General features: G+C 43.4%; 1 protein-coding gene across 10 annotated transcripts in view; it reads left to right on the forward strand.

Moving 5' to 3' along the window:
• CIT (citron rho-interacting serine/threonine kinase) overlaps nt 1-26,101 on the forward strand; it is a 173,913-nt gene that overhangs the window by 78,009 nt on the left and 69,803 nt on the right. For 9 of the 10 annotated variants that reach the window (XM_027956519.2, XM_027956521.2, XM_027956520.2 and 6 more), the window contains 7 exons: nt 12,374-12,479; nt 13,371-13,514; nt 14,739-14,858; nt 21,157-21,327; nt 21,602-21,652; nt 22,419-22,472; nt 24,811-24,951. In XM_027956519.2, the coding sequence (XP_027812320.1) occupies nt 12,374-12,479; nt 13,371-13,514; nt 14,739-14,858; nt 21,157-21,327; nt 21,602-21,652; nt 22,419-22,472; nt 24,811-24,951 (787 nt within the window). Of the gene's footprint in view, nt 1-12,373; nt 12,480-12,592; nt 13,236-13,370; nt 13,515-14,738; nt 14,859-21,156; nt 21,328-21,601; nt 21,653-22,418; nt 22,473-24,810; nt 24,952-26,101 lie in introns of those variants that run through there. The other variant, XM_027956523.3, reaches the window with a different exon arrangement.

The following is a 26,101-nucleotide window of genomic DNA, read 5'->3' on the forward strand; positions in this document are numbered from 1 at the left end:
GCATTCTTTGTTTTGTAGGACGGACCGTTGCACACTTGTTGCAAGTCTATGCTTTGGGATCAGGTGGATATAGACTCTACCCTCTCCCCCCGCCCCACTAGCTGTGTGAACAAGGCATTTAACCTCTTAGCTTCAGTTCTTCCTTCTGTAGAAAGTGGGGGTTATTGTTGCCTGTGTGCTGGGTTTGTTGTGGGGTCACTCAGAGCGTACAGTGTTGGTGCCAGGAGCACAGTGAGTGGTCATTTCATGTTTGCTGTTGTTAGTTAGGGGTGAAGATGGGCCCATGGGTGCTTTGGATTCTCTTCTCTTCCTCGCTTCTCTTTATGAAGACACCTTGCTGGTTTCTGCCCATTGAGACAATCAGGCTCCATAGGCGTGCCTGACAGATGTCCTGATATCTCCATCCAAGTTTTTACTCAGAATGGAGCCCGTGATGTATTAGTTAAACCTGTACCCTTTGTAAAACACACCCCAGGCTCCTGATAGGACCTACTTCCCTTAGGGTCTGGAACTTGGTGCTGGGGGAGATGGACGTGCACTGTGCTCAGCCTGGGGGTCACTCACTCCCGCTCCCACACTGTGCTAGAGCGTCCCCTGGATGGGGCAGAGCATGTATCCTTATGACGTTGTTGTCCCAGAACCAATGCTGAGCACCTCCCATGCAAGGACCACAGAGCTTTCCCAAGCCAGCGTTGATTTGATGCACTTCTTATTTTGGGTTTCTTTGTCCCACTGAGACCTTTAAACTGAGACCACCCAGGGCACAGAATTGCTTGACACATCATTCATTCATTTGTTTATTTGTTCATTCAGCAAATAGTTCTAAGCCTGTGGCATGGCTGAGCAAGACAGATAAGGTCCCTGCCTTCACAAAGCTAACATTCTGTGCAGGGAGACAGAGAGAGGATAAGTAAGCTCATGGATAAGAAAGTTTTCGGATGGTGGGAAGTGCTGTGAAGAAATCTGAACCTGGGTGGGGAATGGCTAGGAACCAGCACTTTTGTCCCCGAGGCCGGGACAAGCTTGTGGGTGTCCAGTGAACACCAAGCTTGCTGGAGTAGCCAGAGCTTCACCATACATGGGACATGTGGTCTGAGAAGAGATAGGCAGGGTCTTTGGTTTGGGATCTTGCTGTATTTGTGATGAGCAGGAAACCTTTGCAGGACTTTGAGTCGGTATGTGGAGGATCTGGTTCTCATTGTGCAGAGGGTCCCTCTGATCATTATTTGGTGGATAGGAAGATGAGCAGAGTTGGCTTCTGGGAGAAGAGTTAGATTACTGCAGCCATCCAGGCAGGAGGTGGTAGCATGCCAGTGAAATTAACCTGCAGAGCTAGGCACTGGCTTAGAGATGGGGACCATATTAGAAATCATGTAACTATGCTTTTATTAATGACACAAATTTTAATAAATGATTCCAAAGCATATGCTGTAATTCAACTGGAGACCACTGCTCTGTGTATGTGTGTGTGTGTGTATGGGGTGTGTGTAGGGGTTGGCAAGGGGGTTTGGCAAGCCCCAAAGGTAGCTAGATTCAGAAGCAGCTGTTTAGGAGAGTGGTATTTTGGGGGTAGTAGTTCCCGCTTACCTGCTGAGAATACATTCCAAGACCCCCAGTGGGTGCTTGAAACAGCATATAGTACTGAACCCTATCTATATACTTTTCCCCCTGTATATACATACATACCTATGATAAAGTTTACTTTATAAATTAGGCACAGTAAGAGAATATCAGAATTGCCCCATCACTACTCTTGGGCTTTGGTGCCATTACTAAGTATAATAAGGTTTACTTGTACACAAGCACTGTGATGTTTCGGCAGTTGATCCCATAGCCGAGTCAGCTAGCGGGTAGCGTATATAGCATGGATTGACTGAATAAAGGGATGAATCACATCCTGGGTGGGACAGAGCACTGCTCATCTCAGTGCTCAGTTGAAAGTTTATAAATTGTTTATTTCTAGAATTTTCCGCTTAATATTTTTGGGCCATAGTCGACCATGGGTAACTGAATCCATGGATGGATTGGGTTGAGGCAGGGAATGTTGTATTTCTAAGTGTTCATGTTGGACACCAGTGTGTATTTTAAAATGAGCTTATAAAGTTAGTTCATAAATTTCAGAATGCTCAATCTTAAAAGCCAATACATTTTTGGAACAGAATGCTGATGAGTGTTTTATTTTTTGCACCATATTGCATCTTGCGCTCACATGTATTTTTAGTGCCTTTGGCCACAGTGAAGGTAGAGCCCATGGCTGAGCTAATTTTGATTCCCTCGTTTTAGCCTCCACTATCCATTCTTGGTTATCTCGAGGATATCTGTGATTTGTGATCTGTGATTTGGAGGCATGTCTTGTAGACTTGAGGTCATCTTCCCAACGAAATAAATGGATGGCTTGGTGTTTAAACATGATCTTAATTATTACTGTAGTGATTAGAGAGAACTCAACACATACACTTCTTTTTAGGTTAGAAGTACAGATTGTATTTTTTGATATGAAGTTTTCTTTTGATAGTTTATTAAGAAAAAGAATGTATTTTTTTGTGTTATGGGAGTTATTCACAGACATCGAGAAAACTGCATTTTGCCATTTTCCTTAAATGTTGAGGTTACATGTAAAAGCAATTTTTAGGTCACATCAAACACATCTTAAGAAAATATTCTCTCTGCTGCAGCAATAATGACCAAGCCCAACCTCCCCTCTGTGTCATACACCACTGCCTCTATTAATACTCTTTGGGTCTCTATAATTATAAAGCAGATGTGTATATTGGGAAGAGATGTTGATTTCAGAGTAAATTTTTCTAGAAAATAGAATCTGGAAAAAAAAAGGAAAACCCAAACTTGGCTTCGTGCTAGAAGAGACAGCACTGCTGTGTGTGGGTGGGTGGCTGCATGCACCCTCTGCTCAGAAGTGCCTTTTCTCTCCATGGGGACAACTGGCTGTGTATCAGAGATGTGGCCAGGAGGAGTAGGCAAGCAATGTGTGGGCAGGATGCATGTTCTTTTATTAGCATCGAGCCTAGAGCATGAACCAACCTGGGCCTCTAAAGTCTGTACTGTTTCCTGTTTAATTACCCCACCCTCACTCCCCCACCCCCAACCCCCGAGCCACCAAATGATGGAGGAAGAGTTGCTCTTGTACATGAAATGAACCCTTTCTGGGAGGTGGCTGTGGACTGCCCTGGCATATGGATGTTCTTGGGTTCCTAAGCTGTCCTGGGCTTGGAGTCACCCTCCCAGCATTGCATGAAGCTAGTCATGGGTAGAAGTTACCTTCCTTTGCATGGTCCATTTCCCTGTCTTCTTTGACTTCATTCCTCTGGGTCTCTGTGGCAGTTTTCTTCAGTTTGCCAAGGCCATCCAGCCAACAAGTAGCAGAGTTGAGATTCCCATGACTTGTAGAACCCAATTTTGAACCAACACCCAGCTCTTCTGACATTCACCTGCACTCCTATCATCAGAATGTGGTTAGTAGGAGAATGTAGAGGCCACAGGGTTAGCTGTTCCTTGGCCTCAGTGCCACAGGATACTAATAATACCCTCCTTAGAGGATTGTTGGAGAAGACAATGGCAACCCACTCCAGTACTCTTGCCTGGAAAATCCCACGGACGGAGGAACTTGGTAGGCTGTAGTCCATGGGGTCACGAAGAGTTGGACACTTACTGAGTGACTTCACTTTCACTTTTCACTTTCATGCATTGGAGAAGGAAATGGCAACCCACTCCAGTGTTCTTGCCTGAAGAATCCCAGGGATGCTGGAGCCTTGTGGGCTGCCATCTGCGGGGTCGCACAGAGTCGGACACAACTGAAGCGACTTAGCAGCAGCAGTAGAGGATTGTTGGGAGGATCCAGTTCGGTCACCCATAAAGAACCAAACACAGTGCCTGATGTAGGGCTCAGTAAGTGGGCATTATTATTGATGACAAAGGTGGTGGCATTAATTTTCTCTCCTACACGCCTACTTCTTTGAGGACAGGAATTGTGACTTCTTAACTGGATAGCCTTCACAGAAGAGTTTTGCAGCTTGGCACTGTTGACATGTTGGGCCAGATAATTCTTTTTGTGGGGAGTTGTCATGTGTGTTGTAGAATGGTTGAGCAGCATCTCTGGCCTCTACCCACTTGATGTTAATAGCACTTCCATCCCTAGTCATGAAAATCAGAAAGTCTCCAGACATTAGCACGTGTCCTGTTGGAGGCAAAATTGCCCAGTTGAGAACCACTGGTCTGCACATACTTCCCATGGGATCACAGGGCTTTTCTATTCTCCCTTATATATATATAAGGGATATGTGTGTATATATATATCCTTTCTATTTTACACTTGTATAATGTGGTCAGAAAATACAGGCATACCTTGGAGATATGGCAGTATTACCTGCAGTAAGGTGAATATTGCAATAAAACAGGTCACACAAATTTTTTGGTTTCCCAATGCATATAAAAAGTTATGTTACGGTATACCATAGTCTTTTAAGTGTGCAATAGCATTATGTCTAAACAGTCTACATCCCTTAGTTAAAAAATACTTTATTACTAAAAAATGCTAACCATTGTGTAAACCTTCTGTGGGTCATAACCTTCTTGCTGGTGCAGGGTCTTGCCTCCATGCTAATGGCTTGACTGATCAGGGTCATGTTTGCTGAAGGCTGGGGTAGCTGTGGCAGTTTTTAAAAATAAGATGACAGTGAAGTTTGCTACAGTGATTGACTCTTCCTTTCACAAATGATTTCTGTGTAGCATGCAGTGCTATTTGATAGCATTTTACCCATGGTAGAAGTTCTTCCAAACTTGGAGTTAATCCTCTGAAACCCTGCTGCTGCTTTTTCAACTAACTTTATGTAATATTCTAAATCCTGTGTTGTCATTTCAACAGTCTTCACAGCATCTTCACCAGGAGTAGATTCCACCTCAAGAAGTCACTTTCTTTGCTCATCCATAAGAAGCTACTCCTATCTGTTAAAGTTTTATTGTGAGATTCCAGCAATTCAGACACCTCTACAGTCTCTACTTCTAGGTCTCTTGCTGTCTCCATCACATCTGCAGTTATTTCCTCCGCTAGAGTCTTGAACCTCTCAATGTCATTCATGAGGATTGGAATCGGCTCATGAAACTGATTGCTCATGTTGATATTTTGATTTCTTCCCATGAATCACAAATGTTCTTAATGGCATCTATTAATAGAATGGTGAATCCTTTCCAGAAGATTTTCAATTCACTTTGCCCAGACCCATCAGAATCTATGGAATAGATATGGAATCACTATCTAAAACCATGTGTAAACAGATGTGCTGTCATTCCAGCTTTGTTGCTCTAGAGAGCACAGGCAGAGTAGATTTATTTTTTAATTTTTAAAATTTTTATTGGAGTGTAGCTGCTTCACAATGTTATGTTACTTTTTGCTGTACAGCAAAGTGAATCAGCTCTAGGTATACATATATCCCCTCTTTTTTGGATTTCCTTCCCATTTAGGTCACCACAGAGCTTTGAGTAGAGTTCCCTGAGCTATACAGTATATTCTAGTTAGTTATCTATTTTATATATAGTATCAGCAAAGAGTAGATTCAGCATGATTCTTAAAGGCTCTGGGATTTTTGGAATGAGAAATGAGCATTGGCTTCAAGTCAGCAGCTACTTTAAACCCTAACAAGAGAGCCGGCCCATACTTTGGAGCCAGGCATTGACTTCTCCTCTCTAGCTATGAAAGTCCTTGATGGTATTTTCTTCCAGTATAAGACTGCTTGTCTACATTGAAAATCTGTTGTTGGTTATTATTTTAAGTTAATTATTTTAGCTTAATCTTCTGGATAACTTGCTGCAACTTCTACATCAGCCCTTGTGGCTTCACCTTGTAATTTTGTTATGGAGACACGACATGTGTCATGACAACCTCTCTTAGCTTTAGACTTTTCATCTGCAGCTTCCTCACCTCTCTTAGCTTCACAGAATTGAAGAGAGGGCCTTGCTCTGGATTAGGCTTGGACTTAATTAAGAGAGTGCTGTGGCTGGTTTAATTTATCTGGACTGTTAAAACTTTCTTCACATCAGCAAGAAGGCTATTTTGCTTTCTTATTATTCATGTGTTCACTGAAGGAGCACTTTTAATTTCCTTCAAGAACTTTTCCTTTGCATTTACAACTTGGCTAACTGTTTAAGAAGCTTAGCTTTCAGCCAGTCTCGGCTTTTAACATGCCTTTCTCATGGAGCTTAATCATTTCTAGCTTAAAAATTTTTTTCAATTGGAGGAATAATTGCTTTACAATATTGTGATGGTTTCTGCCATACATCAACATGATTCTGCTGTAGGTATACATATGTCCCCTCCCTCTTGAACCTACCTCCCACCTCCTTCCCCATCCCACCCCTCTAGGTTGTCACAGCACTGACTTTGGGATCCCCATGTCATATAGCAAATTCCCACTGGCTATTAGTTTTACATATGGTAATGTATATGTTGACTCATTGGAAAAGACTGTGATGCTGGGAGGGATTGAGGGCAGGAGGAGAAGGGGACTACAGAGGATGAGATGGCTGGATGGCATCACTGACTCGATGGACATGAGTTTGAGTGAACTCCGGGAGTTGGTGATGGACAGGGAGGCCTGGTGTGCTGCAGTTCATGGGTTTGCAAAGAGTTGGACACGACTGAGTGACTGAACTGAACTGAATGTATATGTTTCAATGCTATTCTGTCAGTCATCCCACTCTCTCCTTCCCCGACTGTGTCCAAAAGTCTTCTTTATGTCTGCATCTTCAAGTGAGAGAGCTGTGATGCTTCCTCTCACTTGACCACTTAGAGGCCCTTGTAGGGTTATTCATTGGCCTGATTTTAGTATTGTGACTCAGGGAATAGGGAGGCCCTAGGAGAGGGACAATGGCACCCCACCCTAGTACTCTTGCCTGGAAAATCCCATGGATGGAGGAGCCTGGTAGGCTGCAGTCCATGGGGTCATGAAGAGTCAGACACGACTGAACGCCTTCACTTTCACTTTTCACTTTCATGCATTGGAGGAGGAAATGGCAACCCACTCCAGTGTTCTTGCCTGGAGAATCCCAGGGACAGCAGAGCCAGGTGGGCTGCCGTCTATGGGGTCGCACAGAGTCGGACACGACTGAAGCGACTTAGCAGCAGCAGCAGCAGGAGAGGAAGAGAGACTGGGAAAGGCCAGTAGGGGGAGCAGTCAGAACGCACACATTTATTAAGTTCACTGTCTTATATGGGTATGATTTGTGGTGACCCAAACAAGTTACAATTGTAACATCAAACATCCTTGATCATAGACCACTATAACAAACAAAATAATATAGTGAAAATGTTTGAAAACGGTGAGAGTTACCAAAATGTGACAGAGACAGGAAATGAGCAAATGCTCTTGGAAAAATGCCAATAAACTTGCTTAACGTAGGGTTGCCACAGACTTTCTCTTTGTAAAAAATCTCAGTATCTGTGAAGTTTAATCAAGCAAAAAAAAAAACACACAAGAAAACAAGGCATGCCTGTGTCTGTTGAAGTTTGAGAATTTTGAGAACAGAGGAGAATTCTGGCAATTCTTAAGTTAGCAGGTAGATCATGTCCCATTTCATGGTCAACAGAAATACATAATTTCTTTACAGCAATTCTGTCTGCATCTCTCATAACTTTAGAGTTACAGCCAACTACAGGACTTTTTGTACTTTCCTTCTCTTAAAGCAAGAGTAGCATCAGTTCTTTAAATATTACTGCCTTTTATGAAATGATACTTTTCAGGATGATTTTAAACCAGCAGAGAAAGAAATACATATTGAGAGCTTACTTACCATTAACACCTGTCATTTAATTGCCTTAAGTGTCTACAGGAAAAATAAATAGAATGCAAATATGTTAAGCCATACTCTCTCTAATATAGTTCCTTCTTAGGAATTCATGGGAATGGTATATTGACTTATTAAGAATGAGGGGATAAGAATGGTCTTTAATCATTGTCTGAAATCTATACATTTTCTTGAAACTCATTGCTCACCATGATTAACTTCAAAACTGTGTTTCTACTCAAAGAATGACCAAAATGCACCATTAATAAATTGCCTGCCCAAAGTGTCACCCGGAACCAAATACTGAGGGTGGCCAAGCTGTGAGCTTTGAATACCTGGACCTTAAATCACAGACACTTTTTCTAATTAGCACCATGGTTCTCATGCCTGTCTGTGCATTAGACTCACCCGGGAGCTTAATAAAAATGGTGTTGCCTGGGCCCCACTCCCAGTCTCTCTGTCTCTGATTTAATTACTCTAGTTGGGCCCTGGATATCTTTTTTTTTTTTTTTTTTTAAGAACACTTTTAGGTTCATAGCAATATTAACAAGAGGTACAGAGGTTTCCCATTCGCCCCCTACCCCCACATATGCACAGCCTCCCCATTATCAACATCCCCCACCAGAATGAACCTACAATGAGATGTCATTATCAGCCAGAGTCCCTGTGTACCTTAGGGTTCACTCTTGGTGGTGTACGTTCTATGGGTCGGGAAGATCCCCTGGAGGAGGAAATGGCAACCCACTCCAGTATTCTTGCCTCGGAAACCCAATGGACAGAGTAGGCTGGTGGGCTACAGTCCATGGGGTCATAAAGAATCAGTCACAACTGAGCACGCACACACATAATAACATGTATCCACCACTGTAGTGTCACACAAAGTGTTTTTACTGCCTGACATCAATAATTTTATTCATTTATTGGGTTGCTCTGGGTCTTAGTTGTGGCATGTGGTATCTAGTTCCTTAACCAGGGATCGAACCTGGTTTGGGAGCCCAGAGTCTTAGCCATTGGACCACCAGGGATGGCCTGACATCAGTGATTTTTAAAAAGCTCTTCAGGTGATTCTAATGTATAGCCGAGCTAAAGACCAGGGGTATTCTAGAAAGCTGCAGTGACTGTTCCCCCTTCTGTCCTCAACCCCCAGCCTCATCCTCCAACCCCATGACTGTTTATGAGATTGTTGCTACAAGCTGAGTTGAGTCACAGTGGACTTACCATACCTTTTTTTTTTTAATGTAATTTTTATTCTAAAAAAAAAAAAGATTTCTTTTAGCACCTTTATTCTGAAGAGTCTTAATTGCTGTACTTAGAATGGTTAAATAGTGAACATTTGTCAAGCATCAAATTAGCAGAATGAGGGAGTCGGACCTTGGGTGATGGGGAGAGGCTGGTGTGTCATCTCCTGTGGTTGCTGGCAGAGGGAGGGCCTGAGCATCTCCCTGATTCTGGGCCCCATTAGCAAGTGACCTAGAAACACTTGTTTTTTGGGTGAATAGCAATGAACTTTGTACCCACAGGGGTGCACTTTATACTCCTCTGGAGCCTGCCCTCCACTTGTCATCGAGTCTTGAGAGCCACCTCCCCTCCTATCATCGTACACCCACACTATTGTTTTTCTTCAAGGGTGCTGGTTCAGTGCTCAGGTCTAGAGAGCTGTGACCTCTCTCGTCATCCCTGACTGATGTCAGTGCAGGTGACTTAGTGACATGTGTGTGACTCCTGATGACTGATGGACTAAGAAGAGCCCTGTCTGTGGATCATCCTTTCCTCCTTTGGTGGTCTGGGTCTTCTTTTCCAAACCACCCACCAGAATAACATCAGGAAGAAATAGCAAAGTGAACTCAAGGCCATACCTTCAAGCCACCCATTTCATCTCAGATTTTAAAAAAAAGTAAATTTGTGTTTGTATGTGTTTTGACTGAATTTAGGTAGAAAATAGGCCAGTTAGAGGAGCAGAACTTGGTTAAAATTTTTAGCCCAAAGTGAGATTAAAAAAAAATTTATTTCTGGATTTCAGTTCCCATTGCCCATTTGTGTGAATAATCAACATTTGTTCTAATGTGGATGATAGCATGGGGCAAATTCAGCCTCCTGAGTTTTACTGTTTCAAGCAAGGGTTTTAGGCCTATGAGGCATATGCATTTCATGCCGTTGCAGGGGTAGTAATGATAAAACCACAATGATAGTAGAATGGTTGACATTTATTGAACCCCCATGAGATGCCAGGCACAGTGATAAGGACCTCCTATGAGTTATCTCACTTAAGCCTCATGAGAACTCTTGGAATTAGGTTGAGAATTATTCCCATTATTCAGATGAGGAAACTGAGGTTCAGAGAGCTCACATGGTGAGTGAGTTACAAAGTCAGATTTTGAACAGTGATGCCTGACTCTGGGTGTCAACTCACTTGGCTGCCCCAGAGTGTGTACTGGGAGCTGTCATTGAGGTTTAGTGAGCCAGCACCATCATGCCAGCCCTTGTCCGGCCAGGAGCTGCAGGGAGAGAGAGCTGCTGAATTGCTGCAGGGAACTGACCTCTTTTACTTAGGGAAGTAGGGTGTGGGGCACTGGAAAGCAGAACTTTGACCTGCTGGTAAGATACCAGTGCTCACTGACAACCAGCTCCTGCAACCCTGTTACAAGGCGACATAGATGGGACAACAGAGCAGTGGTGGGCACTGCCATACATCCCTCAGAACATAAGAACCTCTGTTGGCTACTGCTCTGGCCCGGCACTTCACCAGCCTCAGCATTTGTGCCCAGGGTGCTGACCACTGAGGGAAACTTCCCCTAATAAGAACTGTCATCTCCACCCACAAAAATTGACTGCTTTTAGGTATGAGGCAGGGTGTGTGAATTCTGTGTATGTCTGTGGGAAAGTGTGTCCTTGTGGAGAGCATCTTTGTAGTCTGTTCTCAGGAGGCCACACTACATTATTTTTGTGATAAAATCCTGAGAGATACATTTGATGCATCCTCAGTCTCTACCCCAGTTCTCTACTGGGACCAACAGAAACAGTTTATTAGCTGGCAGATTACTTAGGTTCCCTGCTCATGTGGCAGGTTACTTAAGCTCAGTTTCCTCATCTATAAAATGAGGATAATAAATTGTCTTATACAGTTGCTGGGGAGACTAAAGAGTTGAAACATGCCTTGCTTTAGGACAGAACTATGCACATCGAGTCAGCACTCAGTAAGTGTATGAGCTGCCTATGGCTCCTGTAACAAGTGACCACAGATTTAGAGGCTCACAGCAATGCAAACGTATTACCTTATATTTTTGGAGGTCAGAAGTCCAAGATGGGTTTTACTGGACTAGAAGCAGGGTTTACGAGGCTACACTGTTTGGATATCCTATAGGAAAGAATCAGTTTCCTTGCTTTTCCCAACTTCTAGAGGCTGTCCAGTTTCCTTGGCTCATGGCTCCTTCCTCTGTCTTCACAGCCAATGATGTAGCATCTTCTAGTCTGTTGCTGACTCTGACCCTATTTCTGTCATCCCATCTCCTCCCTTCCTGTGCTTCCATCTTTAAAAAAATTATAAGCTTAGGGATGGAATAGGCAACAGTTTGGTCAGTATAGTTAACTGAAAACAGTGGCCACTTGCTGTGTTAACTCAATCCTGTGTCAGGACCTGTGCATCCGTTATCCTTGTTCCCTGGAGCTTGTTTCCCTCCAGAGCTTTGGAAGGCCAGCACTTTCTCATTCTTCAAGTGTCAGCTGAGACGTCACTGCTCAGAGAAACAGGCCCCTGATCCATTTCCTCTGTCATAGCACGTCACCCAGTTTCATTCTCTGGCATCATCTATTAACCTTTTTAGTTCATGTGTCTGCCTGATGTACTCTGCATGCCCTCCATGAGTGTCAGCTCCGGGAGGGCAAGGACTGTGTCTGTCTTGACTGCTGCTGTTCCAGTGCCTGGAAAGGTTTCTGGAACAGAGTAGGTGCACAGTACATACCCGTTGAATGAAAGAGTAAATGAAGCCGTGCAGGCACAATGCTGTGTTTGATGCTCATTCTCTCCTGTCATGGTAGGTCCTTTTATTATCATTCTACCTCCTAGAAATGGGAACGGAGGCTCAGGGAGGCCAAATTATTGCCTCAGGTCAGTGGTAACTAAATTTACACTTGGATCCTCCTGCTTCCAGTGTTCTTGGTCCCATCTATCTCTCTGCCTCGTGGTCATGATACCATTAGAAGCTGCTTGAGCCAGCTCTTTTGATGGCCAAGGATGCTGGCAGGTCTTGGTCTCTACTATAGTTTCTTTCCTTTTAACATTTATTTTATTGAAGTGTTGTTGATTTACAGTTTGTGTTAATCTCTGCAGTACAGCAAAGTAACTCAGTGATACATACATACATCTATATACATATTCTTTTCCATCATAGTTTATTACAGGATATTGAATATATCCTGTTCTTTGTGCTTTACAGTAAGACCTTATTGTTTTTCCACTCTGTACATAATAGTTTGCATCTGCTAATCCCAAATTCAGCTGTAGTTTCATTTTTAAAAGTTTTTATTATTATTTTTGGCCCATCCCCACCCTTCACCTTGACATTGGTTTTCTTCCATCCAGGTCTGTTGTGTCAAATCTGGACTCCCCTGCCAAGACTAGCTCCATGGAAAAGAAACTTCTTATCAAAAGCAAAGAGCTGCAAGACTCCCAGGACAAGTGTCACAAGGTATTTATTTCCACAGCCGGCCTCCCTCCTTGCTGCAGGATCCTCCCGTCAATATATGCCGAGGGACCTGCCCGGGGCCGCCGCTGGCACCGAGCCACCTGATCCTTCCCGGGCCGAAGTCGCGCCTCCGGCAGCTCAGAGGGAGATGAATTCGGGCCTTGACGCTGCCGTAAATCCTTTAAATCTTAACCAGAGGAGGCCCTGGATATAAAGCGGCCCGTTCCTCAGCATGACCCACCCAGATGTCTGCGTCTTCCGGCAGGTGGCGCGGGTCCTCACCTGTGGCCGAGATGCATCCCATCTGCTTTGAGTGATGCGAAGTCTCTCTTCCTAGTCCTTAGAAACTCCTGCCTATGTAACTGCAGCCACTGTGTTGATTATGCTCATCGTCTCTTAACGCTCACTGTTCCTGCCCAGAGGCAGTTCTCTGGAAGCTCGTAAGAGTCACTTCTTGCCTGGGACTCCCAAGAGTGCAGACGAGTCCATATCTCCTTGCCCTGTCCTGGATTTGTCCTCTAGATCTTTGCAAGGAGATGGGGGGGATCAAGATGGATTTGGGATAAAATTAAACTGACATCTGCAAAAAAAAAACCCAACCCAAAAAACAAACAGGTGAAAAAAATGGTGATTGTGGCCTCCTCGCTTACTGGGTTAGAGAAGTGATCGAGTGTGAACCCAGCCTTGCATGAGAGGAGTGGCTTAGCATTGGTGACTGTCCTTGCGAAGACCGGTGTGCTCCCAGGCGAAGAAACCATGGTATTTCCAGCCCAACCTTTTGGCGAGTTAGTGCCAGCCGGGACCACCAGGTGGTTTCGGAGGTGGCTTGAGACGCGATTACTCCTAACGAACCCGCCACGGGCCTTTTTTAACATGTTGCTGTGTCTATTTCAGATGGAGCAGGAAATGACCCGGTTACATCGGAGAGTGTCAGAGGTGGAGGCTGTGCTTAGTCAGAAGGAGGTGGAGCTGAAGGCCTCTGAGACTCAGAGATCCCTCCTGGAGCAGGACCTTGCTACCTACATCACAGAATGCAGTGTGAGCCTTCCCCCGAAAGCCCCCTTCCCTCGGAGGTGGCACTTCCTGTCGTGTGTGTCTCATCCTGTTTCATGACAGCATCATGAGGCACGTCACAACCAGGGCCAGAGAATAGAGAGGTAGGACGCACGAGCAGGACCTGTGATGTGCAGAGTGGCGTGTGCCAGGTGTGAGGGCCTGGAGACAGAAGGTCAGGCTCAGAGAGTCCAGGTAGGAGCCTGGAGACAAGCATAGATGGCCTTGCAGAGGGTCTCACATCTCCCATTCCAACCTCTGTGGTCTAGCTTGTGTCCTACATGATCAGCCTTAGGAACCAAGCTCCCAAATAAGGGCAAGAAAATATGTTTTGAATTTGCCCCAAATCAACTTTCTATCGCCTAGAACCAGCATAGCAACAAGAAAACTCAGGCTTTAAAACCCAGACCCTCTTGTCATTTTTTACCATGTGACTTTTTTTTTCTTTCGTTCACAAGAGTGGACTGTCTTCTCCATTGTCTCGTTAAAAATTTTCATTCAGGTGTTTCTTAATGTACAGTCTTAAGAAGTTGAATCACACATTTTTCAAGTGTTTTTTTCCACAAGGGAGAGGAAATCTATAGAACGTGGCTGATTAAGAATAACTGCTATGTTTCCATTCCAGATTTGGCTGCCTTTCAGTGGTGGGTGAAGTTTTTCAGCTATGTATTTCAGATATATATTTCAGTGCTATTGAAGCATTAAGGGAACCTTATGGATGAAAGGTGTCCAGGAAACGTAAGCCAGGAGGTGGAAATAGATTGCTTGGAGTCCTAAATGATACCCGGGCAGAGAATGAAGTCATTGCTACTTTGAAAAGGGGAGATATACTTGACAGTCCTCGAATCACTGATATTCCAGAAGAGACTTGATATCCATTCCAGTGATGGTTTCATGGCTAGGGGATCTTACTAGTTTTCAGTCCTGAACATACAAGTAAGTATCTGCTAGGTCAGCTAGGAGACAGGTGGCTGTACTTTCAGGCCAGATCCATGAGGTCCCAAGGAGTTTGAGATGATGTTTTCTTGAACCAGGGGATTTTGCAGGATGAAACCTGGAATTCAGCAACCCACTGGAAGCTGTCGTCGTGGGTCCGTCACCTGAAACCGTCTTGGTGTCTGCGAAGCAGCCTGCAGCTCCTTTAATGAATCTTTTCAACTAGAGCAGGATCCACGGGGCATCCCTATTAAAAATTTTTGCTTTCCGCAGAGCTTAAAGCGAAGTCTGGAGCAAGCACGGATGGAGGTGTCCCAAGAGGACGACAAAGCACTGCAGCTCCTCCATGATATCAGAGAGCAGAGCCGGAAGCTCCAAGAAATCAAAGAGCAGGTATGACTCGCTGCCTGGGAGCAGGGCACCAGCTCAGACCTCTCATTTCAGGGGAGGCATGTTTGAGGGACAGAGAAAGGGAAGGAGGGAGGGGAGGAGAGGGAGAAAGAGATATGTAGGTCATTTGGAACTTTCAGATTCCAAATGGAACTTTTTCACATTCCACATGGTTTATATAAATGTTCTAGCTCCTTTTGAAGTCTGGACCCCACAATGACTACTCTTTTTCAATCAAAGGTGTAGGTTTAAAGCAGTGGTGGTGGGCAGACTGCAGCCTGTTGGGGTGAATCTGGCCAACCAACCTGTTTTCCGTGACCACAAGCTGAGAATGATTTTTGCAGTTTTAAATAGTTGGAGGAATTCAAAAGAATAGTTCATGACGTGTGAAAAGTATATGGAGTTCAGATTTCAGTGTTTATATAAATAAAGTTTCATTGGAACACAGACATACCATTCGCTTAGGTACTGTCTACGCACTGTTTGTGGCTGCTGATCATGCTTCACTGGCAGAGGTGAGTAGCTGTGACAAGAGATCACATGGCCTGCAAAGCTGAAATTGCTTCCCATCTAACTTTCTACCGAAAGAGTGCCAATTTCTGCTTTTAAGGCCATTAAAATAGTTTTTAAAGATGTTTTCATAGCTTTTTAGATGCACTTTACGTTTTTGAGAGAAGCTAGGATAATTCATAGTTTTGCTTATCTAAAGATGTATCCTAGGAGGTGAGTTTGAGCAGTTAAGGCCGTGTCAGAATTAACATGGCAAATCTCAACTACATAAAGCCCTCCCCTCCGTGATGAGAAAAGAAAATCCAGACCTTTAAAAAGCCTACTCTCTTTATTTTTCCCCTTTCCTTTTCTAAAAGAGTTTTCTTTCTAGATGGTTCATTTCTATTTTACTTCATTGTTTCCTTTTTAGCACGGATTTTTTTTTTGTCCTTTGAAGAAACCGTAAATAGAAACTTTAATGAAGAGAATGCAGTGAGCAATTGGAGAGCTGAATTATCAGCTGCCAGGCAACTCTCATTCACTTCAGAAAATCTAATGGAAACAGTGATGGAAATGAACATTTTTGTCTCTGGGTAGCGCACACTTAGCCATCTGGGTGGTTGCTAATGCAAGAAACTCTTGCAAATAATTTGATTCATTAACTGTTCTTTAAAGAAAGAATTACTGTTTTGGTTGTTTTTTCTGGCATCGTCTCATTATCACCCTAATATTTTTTAAATCATTGGTTAATATCCTCCTGCTTGATAAAAATGTTCTAAATAAATGTGCCTAGGAAATTGTGCTATCCAGTTGTCAGGTTTCTGAACAGTACTAACGTAGAGATCCTGAAGGTTGTGCCTGCACATTGGAAAAGTCCACTTTGAAAGTTGACTCGTTGCCCTTTTGTCCACACCATTTTTCCTCCTAATTTCAAGAAGTAGGATTCTTTTTCTCCCATTAGTTCAATGTGTTTGGAAATTTGCTTTTGGTGGTATCCTGGGGAAATGAAAGCTGTGCTTGGCCACCAGAGGGAGCAGCTGGTGTCCCTGAAATTAAATAGAAACAGAATTTTCAGGACATTTTGCAAAGGTATATGCTGGTGGTTGAGTTCAAAGAAATGGCCTTTGTGATTCATATCACAGTCGGCATCCATGTGGAGTTTTAGATTTAATGACTGCTAAGCATTCCATTTTAGGGGAGGAAAGCTTCTTCGTTTCAGATTTTATTTTTCATCGGAAGGAGGACTTACTAAAAAAATGACCCTCAGTAAGCTTGGTGAGAGTGGAATGTTTGCAGTCCAGGAGAAATACTTTCAGTAAACTCCTAGTATTTGGTCTGTAGCCCGCCGATTCCTCCCAGATTTGCAATTTATTCTTCTCTCTTCTGCTCAAAGCCAATTTCTGTACCTGTGTTTATTTATTTTAAATGTTGCTTCTACTTAGCTATTTAAGAATGTTCAAACTACCCTACAGTTGCAATCATTTCACATACTAGAAGGGTAATACTCAAAATCCTTCAAGCTAGACTTCAGCAGTACATGAACCAAGAACTTCCAGATGTACATTCTGGGTTTACAAAAGGCAGAGGAACCAGAGATCAAATGGCCAACATTCATTAGATCATAGAGAAAGCAAGGGAATTCTAGAAAAACATCTACTTCTTCTTCATTGACTATGCTAAAACCTTTGACTGTGGATCACAGCAAACTGTGGAAAATTTTTAAAGAGATGAGACTACCAGACCACCTTACTGTTTCCTGAGAAACCTGTATGTGGGTCAAGAAGCAACAAGTAGAACTGGACGTGGAGCAATGGACTGGTTCAAAATTAAAAGGAGTATGATAAGGCTGTATATCATCACCCTGCTTCTTTAACTTATATGCAGAGTACATCATGTGAAATGCCAGGCTGGATGAATCACAGGCTGGATTCCAGATTGCCGGGAGAAATATCAACAACCTCAGATAGGGAGATGACACCACCCTTATGGCAAAAGTGAAGAGGAACTAAAGAGCCTCTTGATGAGGTTATAAGAGGAGAGTGAAAAAGCTGGCTTGAAACTCAGCATTTAAAAAAATGAAGATCATGGCATCTGGTCCCATCACTTCATGGCCAATAGTAGAGGCTGAAGTGGATGCGAGAGTTGGACTGTGAAGAAAGCTGAGAGCTGAAGAACTGATGATTTTGAACTATGGTGTTGGAGAAGACTCTTGTGAGTACCTTGGACTGCAAGGAGATCCAACCAGTCCATTCTAAAGGAGATCAGCCCTGGGTGTTCTTTTGGAAGGAATGATGCTAAAGCTGAAACTTGAGTACTTTGGCCACCTCATGTGAAGAGCTGACTCATTGGAAAAGACTCTGATGCTGGGACGGATTGGGGGCAGGAGGAAAAGGGGATGACAGAGAATGAGATGCCTGGATGACATCACCGACTCGATGGATGTGAGTTTGAGTGAACTCTGGGAGATGGTGATGGATGGACAGGGAGGCCTGGCGTGCTGAGATTCATGGGGTCGCAAAGAGTCGGACACTACTGAGCAACTGAACTGAAAGTGGGAGCAGTGATGGATTTTATTTTCTTGAGCTCCAAAATCGCTACAACAGTGACTGCAGTTATGAAATTAAAATATGCTTGCTCCTTGGAAGGAAAACTATGACAAATCTAGACAGTGCTTTAAAAAGCAGAGACATCACTTTGCCGACAAAGGTCCATATAATCAAAGCTATGGTTTCTCCAGTAGTCATGTATGGATGTGAGAATTGGACCATAAAGAACGCTGAGTGCTGAAGAATTGATGCTTTTGAATAGTGGTGCTGGAGAAGACTCTTGAGAGAGTCCCTTGGACTGCAAGGAAATCAAACCAATCAATCCTAAAGAAGAACAATGCTGAATATTCATAGGAAGGTCTGATGCTAAAGTTGAAGCTTCAATACTTTGGCCAACTGTTGTGAAGAGCTGACTCATTGGAAAAGACTGAAAGTAAAAAAGAGAAGGGTATGACAGAGGACAGAGATGGTTAGATAGCATCACAGACTCAGTGGACTTGAATTTGAGCAAACTCCAGGAGATAGTGAAGGACAGGGAAGCCTGGCATGCTGCAGTCCATGGAGTTGCAAAGAGTCAGACACGACTTAGCAACTGATCAACAACTTAACTAACCCCAGTGGAGTATTTGGATTTGGCTTAAAATAAAACACCTAGGGACTTTTCTGGTGGTCCAGTGACTAGAACCTGTGTTTCCAGTTCAAGGGGCATGGATTCAATCCCTGGTCAGGGAACTAAGATCCTGTGTGCCCTGAGGCTCAGTCAAAAATTTAAAGAATGTAAAACACACCTAGATGTGTCACATGATAGTCAGATTCATGCTCCATCACTAGCAATTGCTGGTTCCCCCTCCTTGGAAAGAGAGACAGAAATTTGGGTAACATACAAGGCATTTGAGTTTTAGGACTTCTGATTGGTCCTATTCAATCAAAACAGTAAAGCTCCATTCCAAAGAATGACTTGAGGCATGACTCAGAAGTCATCCACATTTCCCCATTCTGATCCTTTTCAGCTATGACCAGCACTGAGTCCACGCTGGGATTTGGACAGCTCTCTCTCAGCTGTCCTTGGAAACGGACCTGATCATCCTCTCTGAGATTTTTCTTGAAACAGGGATTTGGTCAGCTGTTAGATGTATAGGATTTCCTTGAAGTAGCTGGCAGAATAACAGTGGCTCAATAAATGAAGTAGAATTCTTTTTGATATCTGTAGCAGGCTGGATGCCCTGGGAGCTCACATTGCTGACAGAGGTGTTGCCTGATTCATGCCCTCCTCCCCTTGGGCGCTGACAGCTCTGGACGGAGAGATGTTTAGGGCGGGTGGGGGTGGTGGTGGTGGTGTTGAAACAGTGCTCTTTCCTTGCTCCTGACAAAACACAAAAACCATATTCCCTTTTTGCTGAAAGTTTAAGTCAGACAAGGGAGCTCAGGGATAAAAAATGACCAAGACTGACTCCCACCTGTCCGCTTCCTCCACACAGTTTGGTATTTGTGCTTGTGAGCAGCTCTGTTGGTACTTTGGATTTTTTAAAATCAGGAGAAAAGAAATTGAGTTTTTATGTAAAAGAAAGTGTTTTCATTGATAGTGTTTTTATCTTTATATATTATATATATATATATATATATATAAGTTTTTTTAATGGAGGAAGGAGTCCAGGAAGGCTTAATACTAGAGCTATGCAAGTCGTAATAAGTCATCATACAGCCCTGGCCGAGGGGACTAGAAAAACGCCAAGTAGAGGGTGTGCCATCCCACATCATTGATTCATGTTTTATTCTGTGAGTTCAGATAATTGTTTAGTAGTTTATAAAGACCTTTGGTTATGTAACCCAGCACCACCCACTTAGTGAGCCTCGTCCAGAAACCCTGGTGCCCCATGACTTGTAGAATTGACCCTCAGCAACAATGCAGCTGGCCATCTATATCCACGGTTTCTGTATGCATGGGTCGGCCAACCTCAGGTCAAATTTGGCCCTGGAGCCAACCCCCCGTGTGTACTGAGGGACGACTGTATGCTTTTAGTGCTCCATTTTGTGCCCACCTTTTTTTCTGCTTTTCTCTGTACCATTAACACAGAGAGATGTGTTTCCATGAAAACTACCCATTTTTATAAGGATGTCATCTTCGCTTTAGTGTGCACATGGGGATTGCCTATTATAGTGGGATGAAGCTGTACTGTTACTGGGGGGAAAAAAGCATTTTATTGGTTAAAAACATATCCTTGCTCAGTGGATCTCTCTTCAGTCATTTCTTGGGAGAACAGATCTTAGAGATGATCAATAGATGTTGTGAAGGTCAGAGACAGTCTTAGTTCAATTGTTTATTCTTTTCATTTTATATCCTCCACCCTCACCACCTTGGATTGGATAAACTTTGCTCATTCGTAAACCTTACATGTATAGTCCTTGCTTTTGCTAACACAGAATATTTTCGTGCTCTGCCCCAAAGTTTTCAAAACCACTGTTTATTTCTCATGGTAAATCAGTTTTGGAAAACTTCAATGCAGATGTTCTGATTTTAGAAATTCACTTTGAGAAAAGATTGGGCTGTTGGGATTACTTTAAAGGCTTTTGCTCGAGGGAGCAAGGTAATTCTTTCCTTGGAGTCTTTCTTACAAGTTCCTTTGACCAGAACCAGTGTTTCCTGACTCTTCCAAATTTCAGGGTGACTTGCATCTCAAGAGCACCGTTAAGTTCTTCATGCAGTTTGGGGCCCAGAAAAATTAATGGTGAGAAACTGACATGATGAGTTTTACCTTCCAAGATTCTCTCCATTGAGATTTCCAATTACCCCCTTGTATCATCTGAAAGGTTAATTTTAAAACTAGGTACCATATTTAATTATGTTAGGCACATGTGACTTCTAAAGGACAAATCTATATAAATGATTACCCTTGGGGGAAGGCTTTGCGTAAGCAGATTATCATGGTTGTTTAAAGTACATCCCTTGCTGCTCTCCGGTGTTACAAAGGCCTTAAGGTTTTGCACTTCTTGTACGGTATTATTTGCTCAAAGGATCTAACTGTATATAAGCACATGTGTTCCAAATGGTGTTACTAGTGCTACATGATCTACACGAAAACAGTTAAAAGATTTAATATTCTTTTCTCTCTACTCACCCTCCGCACACCTCACCCTCATCCGCATCTTTCACCTTTTCTCTGGGTCCGTTCTCTGCTGATATCTCTTCACTGTGTCTCCTCTCTGTGGTTTTCCCATCTTTCCTTTCCTTTCTAAAGGCCACCTTTCTCCTGTTGCCCACTCCTTAGGAGTACCAGGCTCAAGTGGAAGAAATGAGGTTGATGATGAGTCAATTGGAAGAGGACCTGGTTTCGGCGAGAAGGCGGAGTGACCTCTATGAATCGGAGCTCAGAGAGTCTCGGCTGGCTGCTGAAGAGTTTAAGCGGAAAGCAACAGAATGTCAGCATAAACTGATGAAGGTAGCTAGCTCCCCTCTGGGAGGGAGTTTTGGAGGTAGAATCCTGGATTATCTTAGCAATAATAAAGGGAATCCTAGCTTAATGAGTGTACATTCAAGAAGCCATGGGATGCCCTACAGAGTTCCTGGTGTTGATTAGAGAAGGTAACTTAATTTTTTATTATCGTCCTAATTGTTTTGGCCACAGAGACCAAGAAAGTATAGCCTGTAGTGTTGTCTTATAAGATTTTTAGGTTCTTGAGAGTTCCCAATATGTTGTATCTTTTAAATTACAGGCTAAAGATCAAGGGAAGCCTGAAGTGGGAGAATATGCCAAACTGGAGAAGGTATTTTCCATTGTTGGTATTGGGATTTGGGCAGATGGTCTCTTAAATGGGCTTTCCAGATGGCGCTAGTGGTGAAGAGCCCGCCTGCCAGTGCAGGAGATACAAGAGATAAGGGTTGGAGCCCTAGGTCGGGAAGATCCCCTGAGGAGGGCATGGCAACCCACTCCAGTATTTCTGCCTGGAGAATCCCATGGACAGAGAGGAGCCTGGTGGACCACAGTCCCTAGAGTTGCAAAGAGTTGGACAAAACCGAAGCGACTTAGCATGCACATATGCAGTCTCTTAAATGTTGCTCTCTGTGGCCTGTTATTGGTTAAGAATATATTTGCAGTGAATAGAAAACTCTCTTCTGGGTTTATTTTGATGATCAGTCTCTGGATGACCAGGTTTAGCTTCAGCTATGGTTCTAAAAGGGGGAGAAGACACCTCTTTTTTTTTTTTCTGTCATGCCCTCTCACAGTAACATACAAACCCAGATACTCAGTAAAACAGATGGGAAAATTTACTGTTTTAAAGTACAGGCGATTTCAGTTCCCTTTTTTGCCATCTGTATGTGTGTCGCTGGTTCTAGAGAAACGGTCCACATGGAGGTTTACACTGGGACATTCAAAGGCTTCTCTGATAGGCTACTATTCTTCTCCATCAGTAGGTATTGGAAAACAATAAGACCCCCACAGAAACCTCAAGAAAATAGGCCTGTAGTAAATCTAGCAAGACCTTAATACCAATGTGCCTTTTGTTTTATTTCCTGGGATTTTAATTACAGATCAATGCTGAGCAGCAGCTCAAAATTCAGGAGCTCCAAGAGAAGCTAGAAAAGGTAAGCCCAAGGGGATATTTGGGGGAACTTACTTCCCATTTCCAAGTACTTTTTCTTGCCCTATCCTATAGGGTGAAAGATCAAATAAAGAGAATTAGTCACCAGCACTGAGGGAGATTAAGCGGGGTGGTGAGCTATTACCTGAAAGTATCAGAGTTCTGAATATACTTTCTCTTTTGGGGACCTGTCAAACAGTATTTGTTTAAACAAATAAATCAGAAACCAAGCTCTATGAGACTGTCAATTCAAAGTTCAAATTATACTATGACAGATCCTAAGAGGCTGGCTCCTCTCCCTTCAGGGGACCGGGTTCACATCTTGTTCATGACCCAGATGGCTTTCCATCAGAGACCACTGGCAACCTTCTTGTCTACTGGGAGCCTGGAGGAGCCAGGAGTCCTCAAGTGGTTGGGGAGGAGGGTGGGTGTGGTTTATGGCTTCTGACACAGTGAGTGCTAATGGCCCTTCCTTTGGGTGAACAGGGGAAATGCTAAAGAAAGGGCCAGAATGAATATGGCCTTCAGGAAGGTTTGTCAATGTGTTTAAAAGAGCCCTTTCATTTTCCTCCTCCTCCTTTTTAAAGTTGTGTTATTGAAAACATGTAACATAGACTTTACCGTCTTAATCATTTTGAGTGTCCAGTACCTTAGTGTATTAGATGTATCTCCATTGTACAGCAAATCTCGAGAACTTTTTTCTCACAAAACTTATACTATCTGTTAGATGCTAACCACCCCTTTGGTGAATGCCCACCCTTGGTAACCCCTTCCTTCCTTCCTTCCCTCCTTCCCTCCCTTCCTGATTTACAATGTTGTGTCCCTATGCTGCACAGTGGAGTGATTCAGTTACACACATATGAACATTCTTTGTCATATTCTTTTCCTTTATGGCTTATTACAAAGTACTGAATATAGTTCCCTCTGCTATTCAGGAGGACCTTGTTTATCCATCATATACGTATATGTGATATATATCACTATATATCATAATTTGCCTCTGCTAATCTACTTTGCTGGTATGCTTTTGACTGCTTTGGACACTTCCTGTGGGTGGAATCATCCAGTATTTGTCTTTTTGTGACTGGCTCTTTTTGCTCAGCACAGTGTCCTGGAGGTTCATCTATGTTGCAGCATGTGGCAGGATCTCCTTTTCAGAGGCTTCATGGTATTCCATAGCTGGGATGATCCACTTTTTCTGTATCCATTCATCTGACTCCTTCCTGCCTATTCTTGAGCTCACTTCAGAAAGCCTCTCTCAGCTAGAAGTTTGTGTGAGGACTCATGTCTTCTAGGACTCTGCTCCCCGCTGTAGAAGAGGGGAGCAACCTATACATGTCAGCCACAGATATAATTCTAAGTTTTCTAGTGGCCACATTATAAAAAGGTGAAAACTCTTTGAATGATGCAGTTTTCATAATGCAATATATACAAAATGTCATCACAGCATGTATTGATATTAAAACATTTATACTGCTTCAGTTTTTAAATGAATTAAACTTTAGTAAACTTTAAAATTGATTTCCTAGTCACATCAGCCACATTTCCAGTGCTCACTGGGCACATGAGGGGAGCAACTCCCACACTGGCCAGCATGCAGGTCTCCAAGCTAGAGTTTCCTTGCCATTTTTACTTTTTCAAATGATAATTTGAAGTGAATGCACGTGAGGTTGGTGGTTTACAGTCTGATCTTTATCATGATGCTAGAAGAGCTGTAGTATAGTTAAGACACAAATAAAAATTAACTTCAAAAGGTTAATTAAAAAAAAAATGACTTCCCTAACATGAATTTTGAGCCACTACAAACGCTATGGTGGTTGTGCCCTCTGATAGGTATTTCTTATTATTAAAGGTTTAAATTACAGCTTTTATGTTGTATTGTTATAAAAGTTAATAGAGATTCCCCATAAAGAAGTTGGCAAATGAGATGATTAAATAAGGAGAAATTTAATGCTCTGAGGTAAATACATTAATACTTGGGCAGATAAATCCAAGACTTTTTGTTTGCATTTATTCCAAAATATTGAATCTAAGAAGCTAAAGTTCGTCCAATATTCCATTATCTTTTGTACCCCAGGAAATTAAAAAAAAAACAACTGTCAGTTTTAATTGTAGGATGCAGTATTCCAAATTTAGTGATGTTAAAAAATATAAGTGCACCTTAGAATAGATGAAATACAGAATAAAATGAAAGTTTGTTTGTTTTTTGAAGAATGGATAAAAATGTCCGTTCAGTGTGACCCGATTTTTTTTTTCCTGTTTAGGAGATGATCCTCATCTTTTTCTGTGTCTAAACTGGGCCATCTCACCCGTCCTCCCCGCCCCGTTTCTTCTCCTTTCAGGCCGTGAAAGCGAGCACAGAGGCCACCGAGCTGCTACAGAACATCCGTCAGGCGAAGGAGCGGGCTGAGCGTGAGCTGGAGAAGCTGCACAACCGTGAGGACTCCTCCGAAGGCATCAAGAAGAAGCTGGTGGAGGCCGAGGTGAGCAGAGGACCTCCAGCCCCTGGGTCTTGCAGTGCCTGGCCTCTGGCTGTGTGGGGACAAAATGGAGGCACCACCTTCTCTCTGCTCGCCTTTGTTCAAACCACTTTTCCTTTCTGCCTATTCCTCTGAACCCGAGAGGCTTGGGAACGTTTTTCCCCAAAGGGGAGAAGCATTTGTCACAGAAGCTGCGAGTAGAAAGATGTTTTGATAAAAACCGTTCCTTCCTGTTTGTTTTCCTCTGACCCACTCACTTGTGTGGGTGGACTCATGTTTATCTAGGTGACCGTGATGCCATCCCTGAGGTCTTCTCTTCCTTCCCTCTGTACCCTTGCTTTTCCTTGACTTTTCCTCCCAGCAGTGATAATAACAGTAAATTTCGAGGCTTCAGCTGTGACCTGTGTGTGTTGGTAACTCCCAGATCTGTATTTTGGGGCCTCTTCTCTCCCTTCAATTCTTTGTTGTTGTTGTTGTTGAAACCAATTATATAATTATGCAGAAAACACATGAGTGTCTTCTCATTGTAAAAAAAAAAAAGAAATCACAGAACTGAAGAATCTAGAATCAGAAGGGACGTTTCCCTTACTCCCCTCCAGCTTCCCCCTTGCCTGGGTAATGGTTCTGTGGAACAGCTGTGCCATAGTTGACTTAACCATCCCCCTTTCCTGGGCTTTCTGCTTCTCCCTATCACTGTGCTGGTGGTGACCTACTTGTCCACAACTCTCTGGGGCCACCCTCACTCACAATCCAGGCAGTATTTCCCAGTGCTCCCCTGACATGTTGCCTGGGTGTCTGAACAGTGCCTCTAACCTAGAATGAACTCACTGTCTTCTGGAACCAGCTGGGTCATCTTCTCAATCTCCTCATGCCGGTCGGGGCCATCGTTGTCCATGTAGTCACCCCAGGCTTGGAGCCTTGACATCGTCTGCTTCTCCCTGGGCCCTGCCACTCCACACGTGCTTCAGCCCTGCCAGTGCACCCACACTGTCCCCCTCCAGCATCTCCCCCCGATGGCCATTTCTGCAGGCCTCCTCATAGTGCAGGTGCTCTTCCTCCCAGCTGAGCAGATGCAATCATTTCTCGGCTTTCTGCTTCCAGTCTCACTTTCCTCCCAGCTAACTCAGAAATGTCAGACTTGGGGACCTCCGGC

The sequence above is a fragment of the Ovis aries genome, chromosome 17 (assembly GCF_016772045.2).
Source record: "Ovis aries strain OAR_USU_Benz2616 breed Rambouillet chromosome 17, ARS-UI_Ramb_v3.0, whole genome shotgun sequence".
Taxonomy (NCBI): Eukaryota; Metazoa; Chordata; class Mammalia; order Artiodactyla; family Bovidae; genus Ovis; species Ovis aries.